The 16612-nt window shown below is 37.9% G+C and overlaps 1 protein-coding gene across 3 annotated transcripts in view; it reads left to right on the plus strand.

The window, feature by feature from the left end:
• The first annotated feature begins 2433 nt into the window (after nucleotides 1–2433).
• igf2bp1 (insulin-like growth factor 2 mRNA binding protein 1) overlaps nucleotides 2434–16612 on the plus strand; it is a 39031-nt gene continuing 24852 nt past the window's right edge. For all 3 annotated transcript variants that reach the window (XR_014122832.1, XR_014122831.1, XM_026998020.3), the window contains exons 1-2: nucleotides 2434–3032; nucleotides 4237–4297. Coding sequence is in view for 1 of the 3 variants with exons in the window: in XM_026998020.3 (XP_026853821.2) it covers nucleotides 2858–3032; nucleotides 4237–4297 (236 nt within the window). In the remaining 2 variants the exon portion in view is untranslated. The remainder of the gene's footprint in view (nucleotides 3033–4236; nucleotides 4298–16612) is intronic.

Here is a 16612-nt window from a genome sequence, read left to right on the forward strand (position 1 = left end):
TAGGACTTTAAGATCCCTTTGACATCCTTTTAGATATTGAGAAGTTACAACTTCAGGAGTCCTATGTGGATTCATGTGATGACCACTAGTCCAGCTCTTCCAGTGCACTTACAATGCCTGAATCCAAAGATTGCATTTATATAGGCAAAGAGCAGTAAAGACTGCCTTAAAATGTGCCTTTTATTTGCTGCTATGTCTGTGTTAATGTAAGCTATTACCAAGACAAATATCTTGAATGTGATATCTTACTTTGTTAATAAAAAACAGCCTCATTCCTGAAAGCATCTCTCAACATTCAAAAGAGACATACAAAGAATAGACTACTACTACTACTGATCAATGCTTAACCTAAGACTTGTTTATTTACCCTTCCAAAGGGAAAACAAAACTATCATTGTTAAAATTCATAAGACAGCCTTAAATAAGCAGCTTTCTAGACAGTCTCTAATTTGTCATTCATCCTAGACAAAGATTATGCTTTAAACTTCAGTTGTAATTATTTTCCTGTCTTGTACACAGCTATTTATAGGTATATACATGTAATCTGTTTTAAAACAAGGTATATAACTCCTAAGTAGACTGTGGCTTACTTTCTCTGTTACTTATTTAATAATAACTTTATTTGTATAGAATTTTCTTAAACAAAGTTTACAAAGTGCTTTACAGAAGATAGAGAATACATAAATTAATAAATATTTACAGCTGTTGTTCACTATAACTTACCAGCACTGAGACGACAGAGGAAATGCAAGTCTGTAACGCTTAATAAACTAAAGCATTTTACTAGTTTATGTGCTAATTAGTATTAGATATTAGGTTAGACGCAGCTACTGCCTTCACTTAAAAATGCTGTAGAAATCACAGTAGAGGGCTTTTTAATAAGCTAGATGTCTTCTAAAGCAATCAAAAGATCACGATACAGCAGTTATCAATTTGTTTCAAAACGCATGTAGGTCCATCATTCGTAACTAAGCACTCTCTGGACAAACTGCTCGCCACCTTGTATGCAGTATGATTTTAGCTTTGTAACCAAATAAGCAAATGTTGCGTTCTTCTGCGTTCATTTTTGAAGATACTTTAAGGAACATGAAGCTTACGGTCTACTGTGCTGTACTTTTAAAATCAGTATAGCAGACAGCAGACATTACATAACAAAGCAATGAATAATATGAGCACCCATGTTTTCAAGACTCGCATAAAGCAATGGAACCTCGTCCGCTTAGTGTAGCCTATGCGAAGCCATTTTCTTAAAAAAAGAAAAAAGAAAAAAGAGGTCGGTGCTGCCGCCACGTGTACAACCTGCAAGTCTTTCAGAACTACTAGTCCGCTTTAGTATCATAGTACAGATTCATATTTACGACGTGAGCAGGAATATTCAGGATTTGTGAAATGTCACGTACATTTGTATACAGAAGTCAACAACAGTAACGTTCGAACAATTTGTATGAAGAGGAGCTTGTGCAACAGTTGATTCGCCCACTTCCTGATGGTAGGCGGGATGCTCCGCAGCAGGCCTCGCGCTTTCAGAGACCTCCATTTTGACTCGATTGTCAAGCTTGTGCCTGTCTTAGAGGCCCAACCTTGGAACACTGCAGTGAATCTTAAATAAAAGTTATGAAATTGCAGAAATAAAAGATATACACGAAAATAACTAGTGTGAGTTACTCCGACTACCGATATGTTACAATTTATCAACGTTGCTAGTCTCTCGAGGGATTGACGAAGTAACACCATTTTTCAATTTAGTATAATTAAATGTTTCGATGTGAGCACAATATCCAGCACATAACAAGTAAGCCCGTCATAACTACTTTTGCTATATACACAGACTATATGAATGAATAAAAAAAAGACATTTTATTATATAGAAATGTAGGCCTATACCAATTCCTTTGGGCAACGTTTGTGTAACCTAACAAGCTTTACGTCAACGTCCAAATATTTGCCATAGCTCCACACACGCCTTAGTGGGCTATGCTGCGCGTGGGGAAGTAACTTTACGAGGAGCAGATCTGCATTTCACTTTCCTTATTTGTAGAAGATATTGGCAAAATTGGAAAAAAGAATTTACACATCATGGCCTTTAGTCTTCCGCTTTATTTAATTCCGAAACATATCTGCTAGTGTAAACGTACCGATTGTGGGAACCAATCAAATTTTATTTCACGAGCAACACTACATTCAGCCAAAGCTAGCTCGCGTATATGTGGGATACGTGTGTGCATATAGCCAGTACCCATAGCCTAATGCACGGTAGTAATAGCGCAGTGAAGGTTCGCTTCCCTAGCACACCCATATGCTGCTGTGCTAGATACACATCGAGAAGGACCGGCCCCTTCTCTAGCTACTCCGAGAGACCACGTGGTTTCCTCTTCGCAAACAAAAAAAATTAGTAAATTCGAGTCGGTTTAGAGGCGGTGCCATCGCCAGGCAGTAGGATCTGTATGACAGTGCAGGGTACAGCTCTTAGGTTGAGGGGCAGAGAGAACAGAATTTCTCCCGATCCCGCCATACTTCTACCACTATTTCACCACAACCATCAGCAAATTAATTCAGACTGATAGGGGTTTCCACACTGTGCAGGAAATTCGGAAGGATTGCTACATGCAAGGATTCTTCACTCCTCCGCTGGACTTCATCAGGCTGCAACATTACTGTTAGTCGAACTTTCCCCCTTTTATGTAGGATTCTGCTTTGAATTTGAAATTCTTTCATTTTCGATCACACTTAGTTGAAAATTGCCAGTTCTTTTCATTTTTGGCGGTGTCAATTAATTTTTGAAAATTCGCTGCGCTTTGTCGAAGTTTTGTTTTGATTTCTGATTTTTTTTTTTTGTGAGCGCTGCAATTTTTCCACGATGAACAAGCTATACATTGGAAATCTGAATGAAAACGTGACCGCAGAGGACTTGGTTAAAACCTTCGAAGACTACAAGATTCCTTACTCTGGACAATTTCTAATGAAAACTGGCTACGCGTTTGTTGATTGTCCGGACGACCAATGGGCTATGAAAGCAATTGAAACATTTTCTGGTAAGTAACTAACTTAATGGGCTCATTATTGTCGTTTCACCTGATCAGGCTCTTCTCCCGTAAAATAAATAAAGTGCTCTTTCACAGTCTCCTGAAGTCTTTATGTTTTTAGGAATCAAATTCCATTTTATAAAGATCTGGGGACTATGTGGGAACGTGAACCAATACGGGTCTACGATTAGTAATTTAAAGCAATGGAATGTGAAATTTCTTTGACCAGTGGTGTGCAAGATAACTTTTACACTGATGAGCTTTCCAAGACTGTTTTAATGTACATTAACAAAGACTTTCTTTTGCTCTGTTGACAGTGTTTTCTAGTTATGAAGACCTGCTTAAATGGATACCAAGATTAATGCAGATTTGGCTTCTTGTTCATTGTGCATGAGGCACTGAAACCTGCCTCTAGACTCAGTATAACCTACTCAGTACAGCTATAGAATCAAATCTCACCCCTCCCCCTTTTGGCTAATAGGCCACTATAGTAACACAAACACGTTTCATTTAGCCTATATTGTAGGAAAACGTAAAAGAAATGTGTATGCTGACCTGGATTGGCGATATCAATGCAAAATGGACCACAGTTATTTATACAATACATTTTGCTTGCATATGACTTGCTGTCCACAAAAATGTCTCTGCGATTGTCCACATATGTTGCATGTGATGTGTGCTCTATATAGCACGAAGGTCGCCATGCTGTTACAGTATTTCATGTGAAACATTCGCAAGCAAGAACGTTAGTTTACGTCTACCTATGTCTGTTTGCAAAGTTTTATATACACATGCACAAAAAAACAGCGAGTAAAGTATATGAATGACTTACATAATACAAATGGCGAGAACAGCTTATGTAGCTGACCAGTGAACCTTGAAAGTGCAAGAAGAATGTTGCATGTTTGAATGTAGTTACTGGAACAGTTGTTCTTTTAAAATACTTTATCGTCATTGTGTAACTTTCCAAGTTCCTATAAGAGTCCCGTATATGCCATTCACAAAACGAGTTATTTAAATACTGTTTAGAAAAAGGTAATTCATTCACATTGAATGAAGCTAACTTGTATCTATGTCAACGTAGTAGCATATAGAAGCTTACATTTAGGATATCCTATATTAGTGTTAGCTGTAAAGCTTGAATTATGGACTAAGGGCCAATAAATGGAATCTGTGGCCTCATTTTGTAAAAGCATTTTCTTTTTCTTTTTAGGTAAAGTGGAACTTCACGGCAAACGAATTGAGGTCGAACATTCTGTTCCTAAGAAACAAAGGTATTTAGCTTGCTCCTAAATACTTACCCAGTTGTTGGAAATGTGAATGTTTTCTATGTATGTGGTCGCAGTGTGGATACGATTCGCCATGCTGTTCTCTTGTTGAATTCGAAATTGTGGATCTATTGGACTACAACATGCGTTTTACTCCCTTAACTTTGGGTCAAAACTCGTCGTTTTTCAGTTCGATACAAACTGTTAATGCCAATGGGAAATTCTGATTTCCCATAGCTAATAAAGGAGAGAAAAACATATAATACTGCACCGTGTGCTTTTACAGTAATGTTTTCTTCTTTGTTCGTCTTTGGGTATAATTCTTATTTGCGATACATAAAATAGCCTTATGGTGGTTGTATGATCATTACTTGAATGACTTGTTTCAAACACGAAAGCAGGGCCTTGGCCTAATGCGAGGCCTAGGTCTCGGTGGATCTTTTGTTGAATGAGTCATAAACACTAGTATGTTTTAGCTTGAAAGATAAACGGACCAATAATCTGTTGGAAAAAGTCAATTAAGTTGATATGGTATATTATTCTTTGACGCTTTAATTTGTTTTGGAACACAGTTTTGATGTCTTATATTTACTAATAAGTACGCGTGTTACTGGAACCCTACAATTGCTAAATACTTTAAATGCTGTTTTGTAACGTGTGTGTGTGTGTGTAATTCTTATTGTTATTTATTTATTTATTGTAGATATGTCCCTGATCGTTCGCTAGTTTAGTTAATTGTGCTTATACAAATTGTGACCATTCTGGCGGTGTCGTTTGTAAAGTGTCTCCAATAGTTCGAATATTTCATGGAAGATGTACATCCAATATTTTGTCTTGTAAGGATTAGCGCGAATTGGGTTGGGAAACGGTATAATGTTTTAATAGCCCAACAGCCTCTGCTCTAAAGGAAAAAAAAAATCCAAGTCGCTCCACCCTGGCCACCTTTTCTCACCCTATTCTCAACACATTAGAAAATTAGCATAACCATTCAACCAAGATTGATTCACACATGAATACCAATGCAGTCCTGCTGTTAGCCTGTATGAAATCGAAGACTAGTCCATATAAAATCCAACAATTTTGAAGGTAAAACGCTAAGTGAACACCTTGATGACGAGGCCCACTTTGTGGGCTCCTTTAAACAAGCCATTCCAGGTAGTCCGAACGCCCAAACGCTGTACCCGGTCGGTCATCTTTGCGTACCTGAGCACTAAACGTATTTATTCAATAGGTTTATTTTTTATTTATTTTCTGGCCACATTTAACATAAACTACAATGTTTACTCAGACATCACACGATACACAATGCCCTATATAATCGTTAATTTTAATCTATGGCCAAAACATTTTTTCCGTTTTGAATATTTTTGAATGTTCTCTCCTTTATTGTCATTTAACTAACGATGGTCACTTTGTGCAGTTCATATCTAGTATGTTAGTTTACAGACTACCCTTCACTATCAGATGTAATAGAACAATTAATAGGTTATTTGGGAGCTTCTCATTTAAAGCTGTGATTTGAGTGACACGTGGTCGCCATCATTGCGAAGAGTAATCCAACGTCAGCAATAGAGGAAAATGGCGTACAATGCAGCTCTATCGAGTACTCCATTTGGCACTTGTGCTCACATACCAGGCTACGTGGTCTTTTTTTTTTTTTTTTTAGAAATTCATTGTTATTTAAACATGTACGCCATGTTGAGCTCTAAAAGCAAATGTGTAGACCAGATTATTATTATTATTATTATTATTATTAGCAGTAGTAATAGTAGTAGTATCAATATACGATAGCATATGTGTTTAACCCACTTGTAACCAAGAACCGAATGTTTTCTGTATTTTAAGGATTTGGCATTTTCTCCCCGTTTATTACATTTAAGAATGTACTCATACACCGATCATTCAGACCGCTGTGTATTTAAGTTCCATGTAGAAGGCCAAGGCTAAAAATGCTGTAGTTGTAGGGACTGTACGTAAAACGTGGATTAGGGCAACGATTCAGTGGTGTGAGCCTCAGACGCACAACTAATTCGGCCAGAGATACGTTTCAATAGCAGTATTACAGGTAAAATGTAAACCCGTTCGTTAAAGTAATCACTAAGTGCGCCCTTGTATTTCATACAAGTGTGGCCTAAATCGGGATTTTTAAAAGCTGCATGATCTAACTTTTTCTTGCTTGTTCTGTGGGACTCGCAAATTAATGAAAAAAAGTTGACGCTTTCGGGGGATGGTATAGGGAGACGTACTTTTGGAATGATGAGGCCATTTTTAGGGATGGCGATAAAAAATGGCTTCATCATTCAATCCCTGCACAGGCCTCTTGTCCACATGTAATGACCTGCTTAATAAACTTGGGTAACCTGAAGTGTGTATATTTAAAACTTTTAAGAGAGTTGTTTAAAGAGTAGGCGTAATGTGTGGAAGTACTGTATGTATTAATGCATACTGATGTATGCAAGTGTGTGTGGCACACCCGTGTTCATGCATCCAGTCCTTCCATACTTTAAGTGTGAGGAATGTTGCATTTGTATGAACAGGCCTTTTAAAGTTTTCATACTTGGAACAGTTAAGACAACGGGAACTCCCACGTCACCCACTGAGAGCCAGGTGTTGAGAAGCTTAACAATACTCCATACATCTCTCAAATGTTAGCCCTCGGTGTCACCATGGGTTGATAATTATTTACACCAACCAGGTTGATGCTGCTTTGATAATTGGCAATATTTAAATACTAAAATTAGGATGAATTAATTGGCTGGAGTATCAGAGATCAGAGCATGTTTGCTCTAGAATGTGATTAATGTACCTTTTTTATACAACTCGTAACTTTGCATTCTGATGATGTAACGTAGTATTTTTTTTTTCCTGTTTGTTTTGCTGTGGGGGTTTTTTTTCCTGTATAAATGTTTGTAGCTAAATAGAAATCTTCTCTAAAATTTGATATGAAGGTGCATTAGTTGGTATTATCTGATATAGAGTATTGTATAATAATGAGGCGTGAGGGCTATTGGTGATTTGAGCAGGTTGTTGTCCCCCACACACATGTATTCACACACTCCTGTGAATGCACACCCTCAAGGTGCTCATGATGACTAGGGAAGTAACCTTCACCATTAATGACAGAGTTGAATGTAAAACATATCAAGTTCGTACTATATCAAATTCTTTAACTTTAAAATCTTTGCATAGGTCAGTTTAGTCATATAGATATCATGGAAAGAGATTTTTAATGTATTGGTTTGGAATGCGTAAGGGTGTAATAAGTGAAGTGCATGTGAGATTAAGTTTGAAGAGAAGCCCCCTTGTGAAGTCACCTCTCCAATGCCCCCAGAGCTTCAAAGTAATATATAAAATATGCTTCAGAAATGAAGTCACTACTGTGATTTGGAATTTTGTTTTAGTAAATTTGGCAATTGATAGAGGCCTGTCCTTTAGAGAAGTGAAGCTGGATGGTTTCCCCACCATGAGTGGATGGGGTGGGTTGGTTGGGTGGTATTGGTGGGGTTTGTCTGTCATAAATGTTTGGTGAAAAGGACTATACTCCCCAGTGACTGATTACATTCATTACAGTAATTGTTTGTTTTGTAAAGCTATTCTGTAATTGTGGCCATTTTGTTCTTTGTTCAGCCTTCTATTATGAGTGACATGTATTTTGGCATTTGTAGAATGTGATGGACTGTCATGTACAATGGTCTGTTTTGAGTTGTGTGTAATGTTTTAGGGATCAGAACTATTTTAGTGGGTAAATGGGGAAAGTGATCTGTCTGTTGGGCTATGCTTAGTATGAACTATAAGTGACTAAGTAGGCAGAATTCTCTCCTATAGTAAAGATCCTCTTGGAGATTTGAAAGTTACTATGGCCATTCTGACTTTGGAAGTCAGATAAGAGTGTGCAAGGGTAAAACAAAAAGGTACGAGCTGTTAAGTGTACTTTGGTAGGCTTAGTAGCAGTAGAATAAAATTAGGCTGCATGTTCCAAAGTATTTCGTTGGCTTGTTGGGTAAATGGAGATAAGCTTGCAGTGAATGTATGTAATGGGAGTCTCTAGCCAGCACAGTTGCCTGCTCAGTCTCTCTCCTCCCTCCTTTTCTCTCTTACTTACTCGCGCCCCGTCTTTCCTCCATCTCCAGTCGTAATCGTAGTACTACAGAAGGCAGGGGGAGGGTTTCCAGGCAGAGGGGGGTGCGACCAATCAGGAGCCAGGAACACCTGTGTGAAGATTCTCAGAAGCCGTTAACGGTGTTGCAGGAGAGGCCGTCTCTCTCTCTCTCTCTCTCGCTCCGTCCCTTTCTCTCACACACATGTGCATGCTCGTTTTTCTTTTATTCTTTCTTTCTCTCTCTTCCTTCTGTGTTTTTCATTTGTCACTCTAGCTCTCTGTGATGCATGCATACACACACACACACACACACACAAGACCAGACACCCATGCACACCCACACACAATGGCAATGCATCTTCTCCATTTGATTGCGTTCCAGATGCATGCAATTTTTCTGCCAGGCTAGCAGAATGTACATGCAGGCGTTCATTCAGCTGGGTCATATGACTGGTGTGACCCTCGGTGGGCTTGCCTGATCAGGAGAGGGGAACTGGAGCGGGGGGTGGGGTGTAGGGACGTTGTACAGTGACACTTCCTCCCTTCCCTTTTCTGCCATTGTGGATTGTCTTAAAATGAGCACTGTAGCTATGGGTGTGGATAAGGAAAGAAATTAGATAGTGGGAGTGAGAACCATGTCTGCTCCAATGTTTATTCATTCACAGTGACAGAACAGTGGGCTTAAAATGTGTGCTGCTGTCTCTTTAAGAACACTCCTCCCCTTTTTAACCCCTTCCCCATGTGCCTTCTCTTCCCCTTCCCCATTTTGAACCATCTGTCCTGTTTTTTTTTTTTTTTTTTTTGTTTTTTTTTAAGCAGGCTGAGACCCTCCGTCATAGTTTATGCAGCTTTAGGCTAGGAGCCCTGAGTTGCCACCAACCAATACCACCCCAACACATGCACACTGCATCAGATGCAAAAAGAAAGCATGAACCTCTACCTTTTCCCTGCAAAAAAAAAAAAACCCCAAAAAAACCAAATAATTGTTGAATATGTGTGAACTGTGGTAAAATGTTTGGAGCAATAAGTAGGAAAAAGTGTTTAGGACTGGTGAAGGAAATCCTCAGCAGTGCGGCGGGTGACTACTAGGGAGGGAGTCGCCTCTTGGTGCAAATCAGTGCAGAGACTTGCTGGTTCCTGTCCACTCGACAAGCAATAAGGCCGGCCACTTTCCCACATTTGTGGAGTATGCTTCAGTACACACTAAAAAAGAACAATTAAAACACAAGATGCATACTGAAAACGTGATCTAGTGTATGGAGTCATGTTGAAGTACACAAAAGGCCTAAATGCATAAAGGCATAATAAAGTAGAGTAGGAAGAGTGACAAGCCTGCAGGTCTGAGCAGGCAATGGGGTGCCAACATTTTGTGGGTCTCATTGCTCCATCTTCTGATGTGAGCATCAGTCCAGTAGAGCACCCTGTGGTTCTGACTATTGTGTTGAAAAGGGAAGATTTGTCCTCTAAATACAATGCCATCTAAGAAACAGAATTGTGAATTGCGAACATCTTTGCTATAGAGTGAGTTGCGTGAATAATTGTTTGTGGATTTTGTGAAGTAGCCATAACATCCTCATAAATGGTACAAGCGTTAGATTAGCAGGAAATGGTCTTTTAACTTGTGCACGTTCGTTGCTTATTATTGGCTTGCTTCAGGTCACATGGCTAATAGTCTAACATGGCAGTGGAGAAGGAAGTAATCTTCATCTACAGAGCCATAGTACAAAAGAATAGGGCTTCCCCAGTCCCCTCACCTCTGTGAGCCACCACCTTAGTGCAATGTCCCACACAAGCTGCCTTTAACTGATTATTCTGATTGCTTTATTCTTATAAATATTAGTTTAGACATTAAACATTTTAAAGGTTTATTCAATCAATTTGGATTTTAGCAAATTTACCTTTTAGTATTGTTAATATAATTGTATCTTTTTGCTTATGTGCAGGACCATGGATTTGAGTTTGTGTTAAAAAAAACAAACAAACAAAAAAAAAAATCCTTTGATCAATACATTGCTGAATTTGTGTGAATAAAAATGTGTAGTTTTATGCTCTCTAAATTGTAGAGTAAATGGAAATGTTAGTTGGTCTTAGTTTTGCTATTTTTCTGATATAATTAGAATTTGGTCTAATTTAAAATAGGCTGGGAGAAATGAGGTACAGAGTGAATGAGATGCTGGGTGGGGGTGACTTCCAGAGAGGGGAAAAATATTCATGGAGGTTTTTCCCTCTGATGTATGGGCCTCAACACCCCCCTGGTGTTTCCCTTTGTGTTTCTGGTGAACTGGCTTTTCTGAAGGCATAGCCATCATAAACACTCACGAAGGAGTGGACGGGGAGGGAGGTGCCCCCACAACTCAAAATTCTTTACATTTTTTACGTTGTATTTTTTCAAACCGAGAGGCTGGTGGAGGTATACTGTGTGTCTAGGCAAACGAAAGGACGATGTTTACAGGAAGTAGCCAGAAAGTATGTTTTTAAGTTGACTATTGTATGTATTTTGCCAGTGCACTGATTTGCTACATGTTAACTAATGCAATGTATAAATATATTAACTGTGTATGCAGTATTTGGTAATAAGCTGCTAGCTAGCAGAGGTCCCTTTCCTGGCCAAGAACACAACTTGGCAACTTGGTTAACAAATTAAGTGTTTGTTAGACCGTGACCACATTGAGTAGGAAAAGTCTGCCTGTGGAGATACCAATGATGAAATGAAAGTGACCTCATAAACAAGTGTCCTAATTTTTTTTAATCTCAGCAAGTTTAGTAAAATGTGTGATAAAAAAAGTAAAAAATTAACCTACAGAAAAAAACCTACATCTGATTATCTTGCTTGGTTTAGTGGGAACCCCTGAGTAGATAAGAGTAGAAAATGAGTGAGTACATAATGTTCCCACAGGTTTAGCTGTGCCACTTGCCAAGTTACTGTCTCTTTCTTTAAATAATATTTGTGTGTGTGTGTGTGTGTGTGTGTGTGTGTGTGTGTGTGTGTGTGCGCGCGCACTATTTTAAATGGTAAAATTACCCTAGTTAAAATGTTGCAGTCTGTTTTAAATATTCTTTGTTTATAATTTTTCAAGCATAGTGTATTGTTGTAAATACCTGTCTTGTTGAATTAGTTTTTCTATACACACCGAAGGCTGAGCAGGCTCTTTTCTTTGTCCAGTTAAGAACAAAACATTGATTGATCAGCATTCAGGTGGGTGGATACAAAGGAATGTTTATGGGTAATCTGGGTCAACATTCACTGAGATTACTGGATTAAAACATCACACTTAAAAACAACAACAACAAACAAAAAAAAACGGATTTAAAGGCATCAATTTCCTGTATTATTGAAAAGTGCTAAACAAGATTTTAACACTTCCAGCCAAGTGATTCTGGATATCATTCAGTGGTAGCTGGATCCAATTAGAATCCTTTCCGCTCACTTCCAATGTAAGTTTGTGCAGCGTCCAAAGGTGCAGTCGTATTTGGCTAAACGCAAACACGTTAGAAGCAGCTATTTATCATGAGTAATAGATTTAAATCATTTTGGTAAAACAATTTGTATTGACAAACCACAGTTAAATTGTTAAAATCATATTTCTCATGCTCTAAACTTTTGTTTATTATGCTCATCGTTAATTTGACTGAATGCTCTATAGTTTGGACTTGGCCTACGGCTTTTGCAAAGTGGCACAAATGTCTGCTCACACCCATGAAGCCAGGGGTGGCTGGGGGGAGGGGGGGTTGCTTTTGCAACGTCTTGAACCTTTGCAACAGTCCAGTTTGAACAGGCCTCAGGTGCCTTTGCAGCAGGACACCTGGCATGGATACTGCCATTGACATGGAAGTCTACATTTCACCTGTTTTGGGGACATGCTGTTTTCTTGTGCGTTTGTAACTTGTGCGTTTCTGTGACTCGTCTAATCTCTACCTCACCCTCTTGCTTTCTAAACAGACAGATTGACCAGTTATAACTAGCTGTATAATGCATAATGCATATGTAATCACTAATATTTGTTTTTTTGCAATAGAGCACCAAAGGCATTCTTGATTACACCAGCAGTCTTTAGTACATAAGAACAGATCCTAGAAATTATCATTGTGTGCTGTGACTGCTTTCAGCTGTTCCTGGTGTGTGCTGTGACCATTCTGATACCATGCATTCATGTGGTTTTACAAGTGTAAGGTCACAATACTGTAGCCTTATCTTTAGCTATGTCACTCTGTAGGTATTTATCCATATGTTTTATCATATTACAAGTATCCGCATAATCAGACATCTCCATACTGTGCAGCCACAATTTTATCACCCACCCAGCCCCCACCCCCTTTTTAAAATATATATAAATATTTTTTATAGTATTAGTTATAAGAACAGAGATGCCCCCTCGTCCAGCCTTGGACCACTTTTGAAAAGCTACTATGGAAACAATACACTATAGTTTCAAATGTTTAATCATTGAATTTCATTAAATAAGTGTGACCAATTATGATCTTCCACTGCGAGTTTGAGAACTGAATGCAAAATTTTACCACTGGCAACCTTTTGATGCCTTGCCATAAAATGTTATTTGGACATTTCAGACACTGAGGCAAGACTGTGTATAAAAACAGGTGTTTGGGCATTGTGAAAACCTTGTTATAGTATGAAAGCAGTCCAGTTATTGTGGTGTATTTTGTCAAATAATTGACAATTTTAATATTCCAGCTCAGACATAAATAACTTTAATGCATAGACTGATTTGAAATCATCAGAAATTTGAAGAAATGATGATCTTAAAGCCAGAAAATAATCGAATCACAAAGGATGGATGCTAATTAAAGGAGACGACACCTCCAACTCAAATATTCACGCAGACTTGGTCTGCTTTGTGAACATGTTTTGACCCAGCGCAAGCATGTTCTCTCTTGAGTGCAGTTTTTCATATTTTATCAGTGTGAATGTTCAGTGAGGACCAAATCAGATATATCTGCAGTCTTGATGAGCAGAGTTGGTTTATACTTCATTTTATAAGTTTTATTTCTCTCTCTCCCTTTCATTTATATGTTGTATTTGTGTGAGGCATCTTGGATGCACTTTTGACAAAGGTGTAACCAAAATGTGATCTTTTGTCACACAGAAGAGACATTGTGTAATATTTAGTGGACTGTGGGGGGGGGGGGGGTATTTTATTTTATATATATATATATATATATATATATATATATATATATATATATATATATATATATATATATATATATATATATATATATATATATATATATATACACACACACATTTTAAAATAAAGTAATTTTGAGAAATGTTCCCCCCCCCCCACTTCTGTTGTCCTCTGGCTAAGGGGAAAAGCCCTGCCTTTGCAGAGGATTTCTAAATGCTTATACAGGATATAACATGACAAACACTACACGATAGTTTACTTTCTTTGCTGGTTGTTTTTAGATTTGTCCACAATTTTATAAGACATGGTATTGAGCATACTAAAAAAAAATGCAGACCATTTGTAAATTTGCTTCTTGGCAAATTTCTTATTTGTCATGAGTGTATTTTATGATTTTTAAGATCATACAGGGAACTTGCTTTCCCTTTAGCTTTACCTTTGCTATTCATCTGAAATCATTCTTGAATGATTTCAGAGACACCTGAACATAGCAACACAATTATTAATTAAGTGAGTAAATTCTTGGAAGGAGAATTTCACGAGTAAAACATTATATAAATCTGTACTCTTGTGTGTTTTTTGTTTTGTTTTGCTTTTTGTGAGCTTGCTACCTATTTTCTGAGACACTTTAAAAAAAAAAATCCTGGGATGTTTTTATAAAGAAAGTTTTCAATAAAACAAAGTTTTGAGAGCATTATTTTCATGGACCACTAATTTGGTTTATAAGATGGTCCTAGCATTAGGGGTGTAGGACATTTCAGTCATAAACATTGCTGTTTTCAGATGCATCATTCATGGGCTGTTCCACATAAAGGGTTAGGTATTTTAAAATGAAAGTATGTGTATGGGTCTTTTTAAAACTACTGTGTAGGGTATAGAAGGAGTTGTTGTCTTACAGGACAATATAGGAACACACAGCACCAAGAGAGTGCAGTGGACCTCTTTCTTTTCGTTATGCTTCTCTTCCCCTCACCTTTTCTCATACATCCATACAGTAGGCTCCTGCTCTACCCCACTCAGTTAAAATGGAGCCTCTGGGTCACATGGATTCCAAACAGGCATGTGCTGGTGTGATCATGCTATGTCCTCCTTCTGCACGCACGCTCGCTCATGCTAAGGGCACAGGGAGGGGGAGGGGTTGGCAGACCCCCACCCCTGCTGAAACACTTCCTCCTCCTCCTCCTGCTCCTCCTCCTCCGAACCTATATAGAAGTTCCCCTAACATAGGCATTTCATGAGCAGAAGACATGGGGCCTGGCCTCACCAGCTCTGGCTTTGCTCTGTATATGTTAAGATGAGTTTGGTATTCTATACTAGAATAATGTCACTTGGGAGAATGGTTTGGGGTTCAGCTCCTAACAAAATTTATTTATGGATATGATGTGTTCTATTTGGCGCAGAAAAGATGGGACCGGTTTTTGGTATTATGACTTCGTAATCCATATAATGGGGTTAGTTTGTATGATGTATTTTTGCTGATTTGTTTTTATTGGATATATTATACTTTCATTTTTGTTATTGTAATTTTTTGTGTAACTTGGAGCATAAAAATATGGTAGTTTTGCTTTTTGTCCATAACAGATCTGGTTAAAGAGCACAACCTTTTAGATGTCTCTTCAAAAAATAAGAAATTGTTCAGGTCGCCTTTTGGACATATAATGGTGTGTATTATCCATATTTGAACATGCCACTAAATTACTTCCCTCATATTTTTAAAAGATTCTTTAATCATATTCTGATGGTTTTCAACAAATACACAATGGAGCTTTTGTGTTCTATTCCAAACAATCAGAAATGTCAGTTTACTACTTTAGTGTTGTGGAGTTTAAGTATCAGACCTTGTATTGATCCTGTCTGAAAAAGCTACTTTTGACACTGAAGAGTTATGGGCTGGAGCATAATGGAATAAGATCATGTGTTGGTTGATCTGATCCCACTGGTTTTTTCTGTGTTATTGTTGTTGTTGTTTGTTTGTTTGTGTTTGGCATGGTGTTTTTTTTCTGCTAGGTTCTTCATCTTAATTATTAGGAAAAACTGCAATCCTAATCCCCAAAAAGCAGCAAAAATCTAATTTTAGTCTAGACATGTCCCTGGACAGAGCGAGAATTTGGCTTTAATATAAAAAGAGGTACAGAGAACACTGTAGAGGGGCGGACTGTTAGGTGGTGTTTACTGGTTGTTCCCAACACTCAGATGCACATAGCATTTGAAATTTTGAACTTTCTGGACTTTCTATAGGTCTGTTGGGTTTACTGATTCAAACGGACATAATGGATTTATCATACACTCTTAGAAAGTAACCACGTTGTGCTTTCTGAAAAGGAGTTAACTGTGGCTCAGTTTTGCTTCCCTCAAGATATTTCCTGAGAGAAGGGACTTGTAGATTAGAGGGATATTTGCTTGGTATATTTCACATTTCAAAAAAGACATGCAGTGTTTGTGAACTATATATAGAAATGGTGAAGGAATATGTTCTTGGGGGTGTTGAGTTGGAAGACTTGTTAATGAATATAGGGATCATCTGCATCTTGAATATTGATACAGGTAACTAACATCTTAGTCCATGCTTTTATCCATCAGTAATATTCAGTATTAGATATTTGCATAATCTGATTGAATCAAGTTTTTCCTAGTTTAGTCTTCTGGGTAGATGAAGATTTAAAGTGGTTTAAGGAAAAGGAATGTAATCGGTTTGCTTTATGAAAGTCTGAACATGGAATGTTTCGCCTCAGTGGTAATAGCTGTCCTAGAGCTATTTAACTCATTTGAAGGTTGTGCATATTTTCCCCAGACTAAGTTCTGTGTTGTGCTCACTTTATGTAATGGTCATTTTTATTTTTTACTTATTTATTTGTAAGAGCCAAATGATAGACTTCTCCTAAATTAAAGTGCTCCTGCTTTGAGCTGAAGGCTTGATGATCCTTTCCATTAGCTGTGGTGCATGTAGTTTTCTAAGAATTGTTTAACCACCTATGAGACATTTGAAAGATGACTCCAAATTCAAATACTTTGATTTTCCCATTTACAGTACTCTGGACTCGGTTCGAAAAGCGTGCGTTTCAGTCAGCACTT

This window comes from Electrophorus electricus, chromosome 3 (genome assembly GCF_041902795.1).
Source record: "Electrophorus electricus isolate QZ-2024a chromosome 3, ASM4190279v1, whole genome shotgun sequence".
NCBI lineage: Eukaryota > Metazoa > Chordata > Actinopteri > Gymnotiformes > Gymnotidae > Electrophorus > Electrophorus electricus.